We start from the raw sequence: 17,694 nt of genomic DNA, 5'->3' as shown, positions 1-17,694 counted from the left end.
CCCGGGTGCTAGCTCCGGAGGGGTTAAGAACGAGTCCTGGAGCGGATAATGGAGCCGAGTAACCCCGGCAAAGTGAAGCCTCAGCTTGAGCTGGAGGGAGACGACAGGAAGAAGGTAGCATCTGTGGACCCCCTCCCCAAGCAGGACTTACCTCCCGCTCCAGCGCTCAGGCTGGATTATCCTGCTGGATTAATATTTCTCAACATATAATTAAAAATTGTTTTGTGATTAATCACTATGTTTAAATTATGTTTGATTTGTAGCAATGAGAATACACAATACATATCAGGTATTTTACATTCCGAATCATAACTATAGCAAAATTGCAGTTTTGAAGTAGCCACCAAAATAATTTTTTGGTTTGGGGTCACCGCAACATGAGGAACTGTATTGCGAGGTCACGGCATTAGAAAGGTTGAGAACCACTGTTCTAAAGTATGGTCCCAGATAGCATGACCACAAGACAGAAGAAAGGAGGACAAAGGAGAAAAATCCTGATGACTGCTAACTGCATTTATACTCTCATTAAATCTCTCCTGGCAATGAACCCCATAAACTTACAAAATGTCCTACATGGTCATGTGATTACAAGCAACAATGATGGGTTGTATAAAGCACAGAGCCAGGGAAGAGATATGAGAAAGAATAGGGGCAACTGCAAAGGACAAATAAGTACACAGCCTAAGGGATTTTCTCAAGTTCTCCTAACTTGAGGATGAGAAAATTAGTATTATCTTGTCTGTCATTGCTCTCAGATCACATTACTAGCTTGCCTTTTCTAGTTACTTCTCTGATGAAGAGGCTCTGCTGCACTCGTCTATCCCTTCCCTAGTAATGTGCTACATGAAGCCTACTCATGTCTATCATGTTTCATGTTTGTCCTTTACAAGATCCCTAGCCTAGGTTTTTTGGAAACCAAAGGGTTGGTTCCATGATTTGCAGTCATTCAGCATCATTGGAAAAATACTGGTATGAACGAGAACTCTTTGACTTTGGGGAGAAGTGTGAGAGTTGGTTAAAAAACCACCTATAGCCTAGCCCACTCCTTCCCTGTTTAATTTTGGGCCCATTTGTAGCTTGTCACAGAAATAAGAACTGATAGGCAAGCTCTAAAGGCTGTCCATCCACTTGCATGGCAAATGATCTGGAAGACAGTGCCTCTCCATTCACTTCATCTTGGGCTATGCTAGGAGGGGGACAAGGTCAAATAAGATTAAATTAATAAAGCAAATAAAAACACTTTCTCACAAAAATAAATACTACAAACCAAGTATCTTCTCAAATTCTTCATCATCCACATCTTCTACACTTTCATCATCTGAAGATATTTGACGTTTACGTTTTTCTTTGTCAACCTTCTTGTAATATCTGAAATAAGATATGCTTATGTTCTATGTTGCTATGTTGGTATGCCTCAGTTCATACTGCCAATCCTACACATCAAATGAAGCAACATGAACGCTTTATCTACTAACAGGTAAGATTACGAGATCGGTCACTTCTGGAGATCTTAATGACGTACATTTTAACTAAAGGTATTCATATACTTGGTGGTGGATATATACTGATTTTCATGGCTACAAAAGCTGCCTTTATCAAGACTATGCTAAAATTAACTAGTAAAATAGATAAAAGTGTTAGGTTTAAGGAACACATTAAAAAAATTCTCTCAATTCTTTGGAATATTAGTCTCTAATGGTCTTCTAAGTAAAATGAAAGACTGCTTCAGTTCTAGCCTATAATCAACTTAAACATCAACATCAATACAACTATAATAGCTCATATTTATATATCACATGAGGAAACTGGGGCTCAAGAATCAAACTCAGGCCTTGTGAGTCCAGGAATAGTGCTTTTTTCATGAATGTTGTTGAAAGCATTAGGTGGGCCTAGTGCATTTGGGAACCAAGAGGTTTTCAAATAAACTTTAATTTGTTCTCATGAAACATGTGAAGATAAGTATGACCACCCAGTATAATTAATAATAAAGCAAACATTACTAGCACCATGACCATTATTAGAAAATAGCAGATGAATCTTATAGGATTAAGCTGTTACTTTGCTTTTAAATAACCCCATTCTAAGGATTATGCTTCTGGACACAAAGAACATTTTAATTATTTAAATCACTTAAATCTGAAGCAGATCTTCAGATTGAAGCTTTTAAATTAATTACATAACCTATGACTTCAAAATGCTACTTGCAGAAACTAACCTTTTAGGGTTTACTAAACTTTCTCATATTTATCTTTAAAAAATAAACATCTTATTAATCTGTTTCCTCATACCTCATTGCCACTGATGCCTCATAATTGATTCTACAAATTATCAGGACATTTTGATAAATAAGCATTACACTAATCCCTTCAAAAATGTCTAAACCAATCCAAATCAAGAATAAAATAGCAGAGAAAACTATATTACCTATGGAAAAAAATTTCATCCACTGGTATTTGGCTTTCTTCTTTTGCAAGGAATTCCTTACTGTTCACTATAAAATAAAAGAAGCTTTATTTCTAGTTCATTAAAAGAGAAACATCTTATTTCAATAATAATTCTTTCAAAAAAGTCCTGATATTACTGAATGAACACAACAATTTTTAGTAAATGGAATATTACACAGGTCTCAAAAATGACAAAAAACAAAACAAAACAAAACAAAACAAAACAAAACAGAAGTCTAGAAGAGCTGGAAGTAGACTAAGGGTAGAGAGAGGGTTAACCCTAACCCACTCCCCAAATCAGTCAAGAGTCAATAAGTACTAGAAAGGGTCTTGATTCCTGAAACACATTTTTTTTTTTGAGGTGGGAGGGTGATCTAAGACTTAAAGCAAAACTACTTAGCAATAAATAAGATAATGAGTCTGTCACAAAACTTTATGTGCCTTAAGATCACTTTGTTTTCAAAAGAAAAACTAAAATTTAAGGTATTTTCTTTCAAATCTTTAACTGATTTTCTACACAATTATCTACCTGAACTAAGCTATCAAAAATGCTATCAATACAATATCTTAATTTATGTTATAATCAAGGAGACAATATATTCTGCTGTTAAAACTAATATCATAACCATGATTCTATTTTCAACTAAGAAAATATGTTAAGACCTATGAAATTATCTTTAGATCTTAAGAATGAAAAAATTAAGTCTTCTCTACAAAAATAGATCCATACAAAAACATTATCTAAACTAAAGAAATAATTTAGTGTTTCCCTTATCTCAGACTCTGAAAAGAGTATTAATGTAAAGAATGGGAGAAATTTTTAGAATGCCAAATTGAAATAAAAAAGTAAGTACTATGAGCTAGCTTACTAAACACTAAGTAATTAGAACATTAAATCTGCCTAGTTATAAAAATCTAAACATAAAATATCCAAGAATTGACTAAAATAAAAAATTTAAATTGATATGAACATAAAAATGCCAACTTTGCCTTTTTTCTAATAGGCTTTTATATAGTAGGTTGGTATTATGTAGTAACATTTAGTGACTTATTTATAGTACTGTATTACAATATAATACAGGTTGGTATTACAAGACTTGTCTAGGCCAAAACAGAAAGTCTGGGAAGCAGACCTGGTATATTTTTATACATTTTCTTTTTCTAGAGAATAAGTTTTGGGTTAAACCACTCTTTTCCAATGATAGGAATAACAGTCACTTTACTATGCAAAATAATACAAACAAAAATCCATGCAATCATTTTGTAACTATCTATAGATTCAAGCTTCATACTCACCGGCAAGATTCCGCAAGTCATTCATGAAATGCTTCCTTTTTGGCTGCATCACAACACTATCCGTATTCTCTAAAATTAAAATGTAAGTTAATAAAATATAAGTAATTACATGCCTTTAGACACAAAATTTGAAAACTAAATCCTTTAACCCATAAGGAAGCACTCACCTTTCCCCTTATGCTGCTTTGGATTCCTATATACAAATCGATCCAAAAATCTCATTAGTGTAAAATCCTGTAATGGATCTCCCGAATATTGAATATAATCCCCCTATAACCAGGAAACAAGCAAAAAGCTTAAAACCACTTAAGAACTGAATTCAAATAGGAAATTTATGACCACACACAATTTTAAGAAAGAAAGAGTGATACTGAATTAAAGATAGGGCTACTGATTATAAGAGAGGAGACTACTAACCTTACTCTTCTTTGTCCCATCCAAAAGACCAGCCCCACTCTATTTCTAATGGAGTGGGAGTGGTTTAGGTAAAATAAACATAACATTCAAAAAAAGATGAGAATATGAGTTCCCTTACTCTAGCAGCTATTGTGACCCTGGGCAAGTCACTGACCCTCAATGAACTTTAGTTTCCTTATAAGAAAAATGGGAATAACACCCATTATTTTTCTTCCTCATTTAGCTATATGGAACACAAGATGGTGCATGTATAGTCCAGGATAAGTAGTAAAGGCACAAGCTATCATTTCCTGAATGGACCATAGGACCAAGAGATTTAGTGCAAAGCTTCATCCCAAGATGAGGGACCTGAACATAAGGGAGATGAAGTGATCTGATCAAATTAGGGCACCTCATACCACCTCTTTGAACAGTCTCCATTTGGAATCCTCTAGGGAAAAAGAACTCAACTTGTGTTGGTTTGTGTAGGTGTGCGATTACAAAGGAAGGATAGATAAATGGATAGAAGAGATGATAAGCACTGAGAATGCAAACACAAATACAAACATGAGAAAAAGAAAGGCAATACTTACTTTCAAGGAGCTAACATTAGTAAAGGAAGAGAACACAAAAAAGAAGATGAAAAGCGGGCAGAGCGGAGAGAAGGTACCCACTTAAGGGATCTAGAACATCAATCCCCTTATGTCACAGAGAGGAAATATGCTCACAGTGGGGTTAGTCAGCAGTAGGACCAATGTTCAAGCTGTTGGATCAGGAAATTTTATTTGCTATTTTGTATTTAACAGGCAATTTGCTCACATCAATCAGTACTGAAAGATGCTGATTTCTCTAGTGAAAAGATAATGTGGGTCTATTTGTGATTACCTAGTAGAAAATTAGAAATATACCTCTTAATTTTTTTTCCTTTCCTTTATTTATTGTTGCAGACTTACCTGTAAAATAGTTTTTGCAAAAAGAGCCACAGATGGATGAAAATGTTCAGAAAGCTAAAAGGCAAAAAGTTTATAAACTTTAAGATTTCTAATATTAGGTCATCAGGCAAAAGGCAATCTGAACTTGCAAATCATGAAACAAAGGGTGATTTAAACAATTCTTTCATTTATTTAAAAAAAGGATTCCTTTAAGTGGATGAACTCTCTCAACATATAAAATATGACTTATGAAAAATTCCATTTTCATAAATTAAGGGAATTTGGCATTTAATGGAACCAATACTTATTTAAGAAAGGATGGGAAGAAGAGGACATTCAGACAAACACAAAAACAGGGCAATTTTATTACTTCTGTTAAGTTGAATATATCCTTAAAAATAGCTAGTGTCATATAAAAATTAACTTCACAAAAACAATTTACTGTACTTGTGCAAAATATCTCTGACTTATATGTTCATCCCTATAATTTTTTAATTCATTCTAAAAAGAAATTTAAATTCATCATTTAATCTAAAATAAATCAAATGGCACTGTGCCTTCCTTTCTGTGAAGGTATTTTCTTCTGTGAAGAATGCAGACTACAAACCAGCCATGCTCACCTATTCTGTGTAGTTCTTGTCTGCATCCTCTCCCCAGTTCTCCTGGCAGAGGAGAAGGAGAAAGGGGAGAGGGGACCTTCTTGTTTCACGACAGACTGAGGATACTAGGGTTAGCACACAGGCTATAAGCAGATCATCCTTTGCCCTTACCACAGAAAAAAATCCATCTTTTACTCTAGTTCTTTCAAGTTCTTGCTGTCATAACAGTTTACAGGCCACATGCCTCTCCACTAACCTCTGAATAATACTCCATAATTTTTTAGAGATTATAATGTTCCATGACATTCAGTCAAAAATCATAGTTAAATGATGGGTCCTGTTTAGACCATATAGAGACTTAGATCAATTGCTGGAGTTAACTACCATGATAGCACATAAGGGAACTAAAGGGGGGAGGGGGGAAGATATCAGGGGTGTGGGAAAAAAATTTTTGGACTTTATCAATATGGAAAAAATGCAACTAAGAAAATATCAGGAACCACTGACATACTCTTTTTCCAACAAATAGAAAATTTAAGAGTAATTTTTCAACATTAAATACATCTTTCAAGAGGATAACTTTTTATCTATTGAAATAAAATATTAGTCAGTCACATCATCTTATCCAAAGTTTAAAACCAAATAAGCAATAACACAAATGACTAAAAAAATCCTTTGCATTTGCACAGAATATTTTTTTCTAAATCACTGAATAAAATAGTGAAAAAAGGAGAACTCTAAGGTATTAACCTTACTTCAATTAAAGCATAATGGTATTAAATGAAAATTTGAGAACACTCTACCTTTCGGAGTTCCCAAAGACTTGTACTATCTGCTCCACAAAACAAAGGGTTTCGATTTAATGGATCATAGGTATTTACATTTTTTCCACCTAAAAAAATACAAAGTAATAATTTCCAAATTAAACTTCTCAGCTCCACAGCCAGTTTATCCTTCACTATACCACAGGGCCTGTGACATATCCTAGAGGTATGACCATGAGCAAAGCACTTAGTCTCTCAATACCTTCAATTAATTCTCAAATGCTCTAAGTTATAGATGAATTGCTGATTTGGAATTAGTTTCCATACACCAATGAAATATCAGGCTTGGAAAGAAAAAAAAAAACCTATCACTCAAATTAGGAGCACTCCACATACCATCTAATTTTGCCAATTCAAGAGCTTGCCCTTCAAAACTACAAAATGAACCACTCACAAAGTATTTATAGCAGCACTTATTTGCAGTACCAAAGAAATAGTAAGAAAGTAGAAGCTCATTGATTAAAGAAAAGTTAAACAAACCATATTATATGACTGTAATGGAATATTGCTACAAACTAAGAAATAAATATGATGTTACAAAATAACGTGAACATCTGGGGAAGTGAGATACACAATGATTACAAAGATGTAAATCAAGACTTAGACCACCAAAACCATAGGTAAATACTACGCAATTATAAGGACCAAGACTGGTTCCTAAGAGGTGACATGAGAATTCACCCCACTCTTTGCATGCAGAAGTCAAAGGCTATGTGTGTGGCACACTGCTTATATGCACAGAATGCTAGATTTGGTTAATGTATTGGTTAATTTTGCTGATCTATTTTTTTTCTCTTTCTTATTCTTGTAAAAGATAGCTTTCTGAAAGTGGACAAAAGCAAAAGATATTATGCGGAATATAACTGATATAAAAATAAAAGTTATCTATTAAAAAAATAAAAAAAACTTTGTTACTTTATCTGGCTCCAGTTCTGTATCATCAAAGGTGTAGCTCTACCTTAATATTTCACGGCCATTTCAAAATTTCAGAATGTTCAAGACTTCATTATCTTCTGCCTGAAAGCTACTTATTTTGTTTCCGACTGCCCTTCTTTTGCCCAAAGACTAGTTATCCTTCAACAACCACCATCATAATTGCAATTTATGTTATTTGAAGATTGAAAACCGTTTTATGTATTACAGCTGAATGATGGGCAAGGTTTGCAACTTTGTACTTTTTCTCTGCTCCTCTCTCACCCTCCACAACTATTACAGATTTTAGTTCCATGATATCACAAACACATTTCCCTTTGTCCAGTTCAGTTACTCTTGTCCAGGCTATTGGTATTGCCTCAGGTGTCTCCTGTCTCTAATTAATCCTCCACACCGCTGCCAACACAATTTTGCCCATGTCCACTATCCTGCCCATCATATGAAAAATTATTTTAAAATCACTCTTAATTAAGAGAAATGCAAACTAAAACAACTCTGAAGTACTTTCTATCAGATTGGCCAATATGACAGTAAAATAAAGTTGTAAGTGTTGGAGGGTATGTGGCAAAATTAGAAAACTAATGTATTGTTGGTGGAGTTGTAAACTGATCCAAACATTCTGGAGGGCAATTTGGAACTATGTTAATTCAGATGATTTCAGATAAAGGCTGAAAGATCTGTATGAACTGGTGCAAAGCAAAATCGGCAGAACCAGGAAAGCATTGTACACAGTAACAGCAACAATGAAGATCAACTGTGAAAGAGTTAGCTCCTCCTAGAAAAGATCTGGGACAATTCTGAAGGACTAATAATAAAGAATGCTATCCACCTCCAGAGAAATAACTGCTGGAGTAAGATGCAGATCAAAGCATACTATTTTTTACATTAGTTTATTTATGGTTTTATTTTGAGATTTTGGTTTTATGAGAATTCTTATACAACAATGACCAATATGGCAATATATTTTGCATGATAATGTATAGCCCAAATAAAACTGCTTTACCATCTCCAAGAGAAAGGAGACAATTTGATCTTATAATTTCAGAAGACATATGTTGAAAATTGTTATTACATATAATTGAGAAAATGAAATATCTTTGAATAAAAAAATACTTCACAATCTGGCTCTAACTTGTATTTCCAGAATGACTTTCCATGACTCCTGTTTGTGTACTCTGTATTCCAACCAAACTAGCTGCTACTTCTCATATATGACATTCTCTTTCTCCTTAGTACCTCTACACAGGCTATAAATATCTGAAATGCACTCTCTCTCAACTTTGCCTTTTGGGATTATGATCTTCTTTCAAGGCTCGGTTCACATGACATCTGCCCCTTCTTACAGTAATTATACTGCATATTTGTGTTCTGTAGTGGCTCTATCAAGTAGATCAAAAGCAAAGGCAATTTTCTTTGTTTCCCCAATGTCAAGTATAGAGGAGGTACAATTTAATAAATGTTTGATGCATTTAATTCTACACCTTCATTATAAAAACTTACCTTCCAAATTTTTAAGATGAACCCAAGAGGCAGAACCTGATTTGTTCTCCTCTGCAAGACATTCAGTTGTGTTCTTATCCTTGTCTATTTCTTCATCTGCATTTGTTTCGATTTCCTTATCAGCATCTGTAAATTTTTCAGTACCGTCATCTTCATCTAAGTCCAAAAAATTTTCTTCTTCATCAGATTCCTAACATAAGAATGGTTTTTCAAAATCATTTTTAATTTAGTCTAGAATTGTATGGGTTTTTAATATTTGAAATCAACTTTGTAGTGGCTATAAGGTTTAAAAGCTATTTAAAAATGGAAAACTTTGAAGAACATTTCTTGTAATTTTTGATTGGTAAATGAGATTAAGCATAGAATTGTAGCTAGAGAGCCAGCTAGAGAGCCAGCCTAGCAGGCAGAACAACCTGAGTGGGTATATGTCCCGCCTCTGATATATACAAGCTATGTGACAAACTCTTAAGGGCCCCCCACAAAATTCTCTAGGACTATTAATTACATTGCAGAACAGGTGCTATTTTGAACTGATAGAAGTTTCCTCCCTAGGAATTCCCTATAAATAGACACAATTCTTAAACTGCTACTCTCTTCCAAAAAGGTGACCCTTTATTAGATTTTGTGTAAACAGAAAAAACTACAACATTGTTTCTAGATTTTGATTCTATAATTGTGAGGCTCTAGAAATTTTGGAAAGTATCTTATTACTAGACCAAAAGGTTTTTTTATATTGACCAGATTTGTGAACAAATGGTAGTAGTCTCTCGGTAACCGAGGATGACAATTGTCTTTGTGTGTTTTCATCTATGGTGTATAGATGAGTGCACAAAGACACTTGTGGGTGAAGGAGATTTAAGTGGAAAAGTCATTGCACAGAGACAGTCCCACTCTCTCGGTGTTGGAAGCCTGGGTCCAGTGGCACGAAAAATCGTTTCACCTGGAGACTTCTGTGAACAAATACTTTGCTTAGAAAATGGCAAAAGACAGAAAAAACAGCTACCATCAAAAACACACAAGTTCAAAAAAGCCAATCTTATACTTCAGGCCTCAATTTTTCAAGGAAAAAGTTTTAAAATGTACCGGATGATGATGCAGTTGAGTGCGTAGTCCTGGTTTTACTTTAAGGATCTCAGACACAAGGTATAGAGCTCCACATATGAATGGTGGCAGCTGTCCACAAGTGACCTGAAGCAACCTCTTCACAAATGCCTTTACCCGACGTAGAACTACATCACTTTTCAGAGACTTGTAGACAAGATTAAGAAACATAGACTGCTTGGAACATAAGAGCAAACCTGGATCTAACAGCTTCCTGTAGAATGAAATATCAATTATGTTTATTCACAAAGTATTTTATGTAGCAAAAATTTATTCCAGGTACCATCTAACCCAATATGGTTAAAAAATGCGGTTAATGGTTATAAGAATGGATTTCTTGTCTTTACTGATGTCCTAGGCTATGGGGTTGTGACTTTTCTAAAAGATGTAGAAGAAAATCAATGACAGAAATATCAAGTTAAAGGAAGGGATCAGAAAACCACAGGAGCATTAAATGGTGCATAGGTCTCCACCCTTGGCATTATATCCTGCCATGGAGTCACTGAACATTGGCATGATGAAGCCAAAACTATGTGCAAAAACCTACCCTTATGCCTACTGGTCATTTTGAATCCTGAAATGATTTTCTTCATTTACCACATCTGTTCTTGAGCCCTTTACCTATTCAAGGAACTTGAGCCCAAACTCCCTTGCTCTGAAATCTCTCCATTCTTTGCTACTATGATCCTTGCTTCATTCAAAAGTTCGAAATCTCTATTCCATCTTGTATTTCACTCTCAAGCCATGAACAAACACATCATAACAACACGAAGTGCTATTGTTCCTTTAGCAAGTATGCCTTATTTCAGACAATAGAAAGAATCTTAAAAAGACCTCAGTAATCACATTTTAATGTATTGAAATACTTTGCCCACTAACTCACCTTATTTCACTGATACTTGATTTTTCTAATACACCTAACAATAAAATGAAGATCAGGTAGGCTTTAAACTTCTTCGGTTCTCACCATGCTATAATTAATGTCACAACTAGGAAGATAACTCCTCTTTTAAGATCTTTTTGTAAAGTAAGAATTTATATTGCAAACAAGAACAATAGGAAACAATGGATTTAGCTGTTAAAATGAATAACAGGTTAGTGAGTAATAAATCTCAAATTGGTTTGTCAAAATAAAATTATTTCATACTTAGACACATGAATAGACACCCTATACTATCAAATCAAAGCTACAAAAACAATTTTTTTTGGGAAATCAATTACTTAGAGATGGAAGAGACCCTTCAGATTAGTTGAAGCTAGTCCAAACCTCTTATTTTACAGAGGAGACTAAGGTCAGAAGAGGTTAAATGACTTGTCTAACAACAGAGGCAGGATTCTAAAAACTCAGGCCCTCTGACTCCAAATCTGGTACACACTACTTAGTTTCCTCACTTATAAAATGAGGGGGGTTGAATGAGATTATCTCTAAATTCTATGACATCTTGGCAAATTGCAATACAAGGAACTCAAGAAAAGTAAGCTGCTAACTTTGCTTTTTGTAGGTTGTTTTAAAGCACTGAATCAAAATAAATTTTTTTCAATCTATTAAATACCAAAGTATGAATATAAAATTCTATAGACCACAGAAGGTAAAAACTCATGATGGTCAAAAGACTTGTTATTCTTTCCAAGGCAAATTCCTACAAAGAACATAAAGCTTTTAGCAAAATATCCAGGGACTTTAATAAACATTTGCTGAAGCACTGAATTAGGCTCAAGTCACATATTTACATTTACAAACTGAAGGTCACTTACTTGTATAAGGCAGCATAATATCGATTTGATATCGTCTGATGAGAATCCATTACTTGGAAAAGCAACATGAGGGCTTGAACACTGGTATTAAAATTCACAAGATGTAACACTCTAAATAGTGTATCAAGCTGTTCTTTCACTTTTTCATCACTGATTTCGGCATATGGATAAGCTCTATTTACTCCAGTTAAAAGGGCACTAAGCATTTTAGACTCAATATCATTTTTCTTGATACAAGTCCGAAAAAAGCAAAAATAAAGAGTTATTAGTTTGTTAGCCAATACACTTTCATCGTGGGAAAGTACTATTTGATTTAAGAAACAAATGGCATAGTACTGAGCTTTGGAGCTAATATTTGTTCTATAGATTAGCCTCTCAATTTCACTACACACGACTCCTTTCATGTTAGGATGTTTATGAAGTAAAGTCTCTAGCAGATGGGAAGCTTTGGTGGCTATTCTGTTCTGGGGATCTCCAAGCTTATTTACCAGTTGTACAAGAAAGGCCTTTTCTTCCTCGGGCTTATTAGAGAGAATCTCATGAGCCACTCTAAGTGCTTGAGTTTTGGTTGCAATCAATGAGTCATGACCTAAAGTTTCTAAAGCTTGCACAAATTCAGCCACTAAATGTTTGAGCTGATGTTCAAAATACCACAATATCAATCGCCTATCCCTTGTGTCCCTATTGCCACTGGACAGTTTTTCTAGTTTGTTGAAAGGATGCTGATTAAAAGTCCGTAGTTTACGATTGTCTGGCAAGAGGTCTGTAATAAGTAGTTCTTTGAAAGTATCTAAAGCCATTAAACTTTGCCCTTTGCTACCCTTTTTTTGGATAAGATTCACAAGGGTCTCCACAAACTGAAGTGTATGGATAGCATCATCCTGAATAAGGAGGATCATGGCAGCCAATCTGTCACCCAGGGTACCAGATGACACTATAGCTTTCATCCATGTAGAAGAGGAGCCACCCTTCTGATTACTTGTCTTGCTTTTGAATAACTCGATTTCATGTTGATACAGCTTCTGAGCCAAAGCTTTGTACTGAGATACAGCAACTTGGGACTGAGTTTCTGAGGAATATTCATTGGTATACTCTAGATCATACCATTTCCCCCCAGGTTTGATCAGCAATGTTGGTCTAGCATAAAACTCAAAGATGTCTTGTTTATCTTTCTTTACTGCTGGTTTAGTATTGTTGCCTTCATCAATGACTTGTACTTGCTTTTTCAAACTCTTTTTGTCCTTATTAGCTGGTGCCTTTTTGTCTTCTGCTGGAGTTTTTTTTTTCTCTTCTATTTTACATCTTTTAGTTTCTTTATCATTGGCTTTGTTTCCTGAAAGCTCTTTGTCTTCTAATAGAAAATTCTTTGAATAGTTGGATACACCCAAGTTTTTGATAAATGCTTCTAGTTCACCCTGCTGAAGGTCATCAATCATTTCTTTTTTGCCTCCATCCACAAGTTCCTCATTCTCATCCAAAGTAGCCAGCATAAGATAATCTTGCTGCAAAAACACAACAAAATTATAAAAATCATCAAAAACTTAAAGAATTCAAGTAAAATATTTCCCATTTATCTTTAGTAACTATTAAATTAGTATATCAAGGTAACCTTTTAAATGACTAGCTATAACTACATACTTTAAGTTTATTCTAGAATATAGGGTTGAAGTTATCTGACACAACTAGTCAACCACAATAGATAGTTCTTACCTATATGTTTACAAACTCTGGAATTCCAAAGTATGGACTATTTTATCTGAATTCTGTCAAACCAATTTGCCTGATTTCTCTACCCAAATCCCCATCCTGAAATGATCAAAAAAAGTTTGAATTTTCTCTATATAATGTTAGTATAGTCAAAGGACCTGGATATAAATTTTAGTTCTATTGCTAAAAAATTAATTAAAGTATATGGGTAGGGAGCTGTGGGAAGGAGTGGACAATGCAACAATTTACAAATATCAATTCATTTGATCTTCACAATAACCCTGGGAACAACAATCTTATTTTATAGTTGAGGAAACTGAGAGAAGCAAAGGTTAAATGACTTGCCCAAGGTCATATAGCTATTAAGTATCGGAGACTGATTGAACTCATCTTCCTGACTCCAAACACAGAGCTCTATCCACTGTACCTAGCAGCCTTTATAAAGGCAAAGCACAAGAATTAAAGCACAACAAAAATGTCAATCAATATTATCACTATCAAAACAGTTTTAACATGGACAAGTATTTTAGCACTTTGTATTCAAGTTTCTTCATGCAGAAAAGTGATGGGGCTAGACTAGATGATTCGAGGTAATAATATATGAATATGTATATATATAATAGAACTAGAGTAATAATTTAATAATAATTTACCATAGCACCTTAAGGGTTGCAAAATTTTTACATAATACTTTTATCTTCCTAATAACCCTGGGGGAGGGGGATAATGCTATTAATGCTCCTATCTTACAGATGTAGAAAATAAGTCGGACAGAGGTTAAACAAAGGTGTACAATTATTAAGTGTCTGAGAGGAAATATGAACTCAGTTCTTTATGAGAACTTGCAGTCGCAAACCTTCACTCTAACCACTAGGCAACCTAACTACCTAAGATCCCTCTGGGTTGGTATTACTCCTACTTATTTCATAATCCCCTCTTATAGTCCTTTGCTGGAATTTCATCCAGGTAAACTATCCATAGGTATCCCCCAAAGCTCTATCCTTTTCTCTTTCTCTACTATTTCATTTGGTGACTTCATTAGCTCCCATGGATGCAATTATTATCCTAGGCTGATGATTCTCAGATATACTTATGTAGTCCTAATTATTCTGACCTCCAGTCTTCCATCTCAAACTGGATGCCCCATAGACAACTTATAATAAATTCAAAATGTTCAAAACTAAACTATCTTTCCTCTATCTTCCTAACTTTTCTATTACTATTCAGGGTACCACTATCTTCCAAAGCACTCAGGTTCACAACCTAGGTATCATCTGCACTGTTCACTGTATCACTCCTCCAATATCCAATCTATTGCCAAGGCAGTCAATCAATAAGTCCTAAGCACTGGGGTTACAAAGAAAGGCAAAAAGGAATTCTTGGCCCTCAAGGAATTTGCTACCTACAGGAAGAGACAACAGGCAAACAAATATGTACAAATAAGCAAGGTACTTGATAAATAGAAAATAATCAACAGAGGTAAGGTACCAGTATTGAGAGGTATTGGAAAAGTCTCTCTGTAGGAGGAATTTTAGTTGGAGCCTTAAGGAAGTCAGTCAGAGAAGTCAAGAGGTACGGATGAGAGAGAACATTCCAGGCATGAGGGAGAACCAGTGAAAATGCCCAGAGCCAACAGAAAGATTCTGAGAACAAGGAGGTCAGTGTTACTGGATTGAAGAATACATAGGAAAGCTATAAAGAAAGTGGGGAGGCTAGGTCATAAGGGGCTTTGAATGACAAAAAGTGGATTCAGAGTTTGATCCTGGAGGCACTAGGGAGCCCCTGGAGTTTATTAAGTAGCAAGGTGACATGGTCAGACCTATGCTTTTAGGAAAATCACTTTGTTGGCAAAGTGGAAGATAGAATAGAGTGGGGAAAAGACTTGAGAGACCCTCCAGCAGGATACTACAATGATGGAAATGATGTGATGAGACACTCTGCAGATGTGAGGTCAGTAACATAGAAGAGGACATATTCCAGTGATGTTGCATAGGCAAAATAATAGGTTTGTGACAGCTTGGATAAAGGGGTGAGAATGAGGAGTCAAAGATGATGGCTAGGATAGGGAGGAGGGTGGTCTTCTCCACAGTAATAGGGAACTTCAGAAAGGTCGAGTTTTGGTTTTTGTATGGGGGAAAGAGGAGAAAGATGAGTTCTTTTTAAACATGTTTAAGATGTCAAAAGTTGTCAACTGAGTATCCAGTTTGAGATGTCTGAAAGGCAGATGGAAATGTAAAACAAAAAAAAATTAACAGAAAGTTTATAGTTAAATAAATAAATTTGACATCAGCGTCTATATTCTACTACCACAATGAATTCTCTTGTACACCCTCTTTTCTCTACACCTGACATTGTCACTACCCTGGAACAAACCTCTCATTACTTCACACCTAGATACTGAAGCTGCCTGCTGGGGTCATCCTGTCTCAAGTCTCTTCTTACTCTGGTCCATTCCCCACTTAGTTATCAAACTGGTTTTCCTTAAGCACAAGTCTGACCATGTCATCTCCTTAAGTGGCTTCCTATCCTCTCCAGGATGGAATATAAAATCCTATTTGGTTTGTCAATGCCTTTCATAACCTTTCTCTTTCACCCCTCCTCTATTCTCATATTCTTTGACCCTTCAAGACAGCATGTCCAGACTCCAGATACTTTCATACCTCATGCTTGGAGTGTACTCCCTCCTCATCTCTGGCTCAGAGCTTCCTTCAAATTCCAGCTAAAATCTCCTGTCCAATCCCCTCCCCCCACACCAGGGGCCCCCTGAGGCCATCTGGCCCCTCCCCTGCACTTCCAGAAGGGGCATCTCTTTCATTGGTGGTCAGTGAGAGGAACACTGTATGTGGTGGCAACACAAAGTGCAGTGTTGCTCAGGTACAGTACTACTGTACTACTTTTGGTGACATAATGCTTTGTGTGGTGTCTTAGAATGAGGCCCAGCGCAAAGGATTACGTGGTTGCACAATGGAAGATGTCAACATAGTGAGTGGAGATCTGGAGGAGGGGATTCCGCACTGTGTATACTGCTGCCCGGTTTTTATAGTCTGGCCCTCCAAAGGTCTGAGGGACAGTGAACTGGGCCCCTGTGTAAAAATTTTGGGGACCCCTGCCCTACATGATCATGGTGCTTCCTCTCAGAAACTCCCCCCAACTGATCCTGTAGATATCTTGTTTGCATGATCGTTTGAATGTTGTCTCCTCTACCTGACTGGGAGTGATGTGACAGAGGTGAGAAAAGTGCCAGACTAAAGAGTGTGTGGAACTGATCACCTTGATGGTGGAGGGGCCCCAGGAGATTGGAATCCTGAGGAGCAGAAGATTCTGACTGGTAGAGCAGTTAGTCTCTCAGTTGAGAGAAGCAGAAGAGAGAAGATTGAATAGGACTTTCTTCTGAGGGTTACCATTTTTTCCTGTTTGTGACTGGAAATCTTTCCTCCTAACATTTCCCAATTGAAGAGAAACTGGAGAAAGGCACTTTGAATCTCTGTCAGACTTTACCTCAGCTTCCTTTGTCTTGGGTCTGAACTGTGGTCAAGGGGCCAAACCCAGGGTCAGCCAACCTGACTTTCTCTTTTGAATCTTTTGACATAGAAATCATTCCCTCTGTGGTATCTTCTGGGAATGACTTCAATACAGATCCACTTGACCCTATATCACTGTGAGGTTTTTTTGTTATAGTCTGGCCCTCCAAAGGTCTGAGGGACAGTGAACTGGCTCCCTGTGTAAAAAGTTTGGGGACCCCTGCCCTACACGATCGTGGTGCTTCCTCTCAGAAACTCCCCCCAACTGATCCTGTGGATATCTTGTTCTCCCATTTCTATACCAAGATATGGTTCTGGAGTTTCTTGTATATTAGCTATTATGGTGTTTGAAGGCACAGGTTTCCTATTATCATCGGAACTTTTTCTTGCCCCATGGTTTGTAATGCACATGTATAATTAGTAGATGTTTCAGTTTTTGTAGATGTTATAATCTACCATCCCCTCTTCAGTTATTCCATTCTCATCCAATGCACTATTATTAACTAGCTCTGTATTACTTTGGACCACTGCTGTCTGTGAGCTAACAGCTTGCTTAGAGGAAAGGTTTTTGTTCATGTTAATTTCAGTTTGAAAACTAATTGTATGATGTTTCACTATCAAAGACTCTTCTGTTCCCACTCCCTTAGATTGTTTTGTAGTTTCTGGTTCAGGGAATAGACAGTCAA

General features: G+C 36.0%; 1 protein-coding gene across 2 annotated transcripts in view; it reads right to left on the bottom strand.

Annotated features, from left to right (window-relative positions):
- CEBPZ (CCAAT enhancer binding protein zeta) overlaps positions 1 to 17,694 on the bottom strand; it is a 39,745-nt gene that overhangs the window by 8,332 nt on the left and 13,719 nt on the right. For both annotated transcript variants that reach the window (XM_056795184.1, XM_007477034.3), the window contains exons 2-10: positions 11,781 to 13,282; positions 10,008 to 10,239; positions 8,925 to 9,114; positions 6,471 to 6,559; positions 5,090 to 5,143; positions 3,908 to 4,010; positions 3,741 to 3,809; positions 2,425 to 2,491; positions 1,268 to 1,368 (exon numbers count right to left, since the gene is read on the bottom strand). In XM_056795184.1, coding sequence (XP_056651162.1) covers positions 1,268 to 1,368; positions 2,425 to 2,491; positions 3,741 to 3,809; positions 3,908 to 4,010; positions 5,090 to 5,143; positions 6,471 to 6,559; positions 8,925 to 9,114; positions 10,008 to 10,239; positions 11,781 to 13,270 — 2,395 coding nt within the window. In that variant the 5' untranslated portion in view covers positions 13,271 to 13,282. The remainder of the gene's footprint in view (positions 1 to 1,267; positions 1,369 to 2,424; positions 2,492 to 3,740; positions 3,810 to 3,907; positions 4,011 to 5,089; positions 5,144 to 6,470; positions 6,560 to 8,924; positions 9,115 to 10,007; positions 10,240 to 11,780; positions 13,283 to 17,694) is intronic.

This window comes from Monodelphis domestica, chromosome 1 (assembly GCF_027887165.1).
Source record: "Monodelphis domestica isolate mMonDom1 chromosome 1, mMonDom1.pri, whole genome shotgun sequence".
Taxonomy (NCBI): domain Eukaryota; kingdom Metazoa; phylum Chordata; class Mammalia; order Didelphimorphia; family Didelphidae; genus Monodelphis; species Monodelphis domestica.
This window is presented reverse-complemented; position numbering and strand designations above follow the sequence as displayed.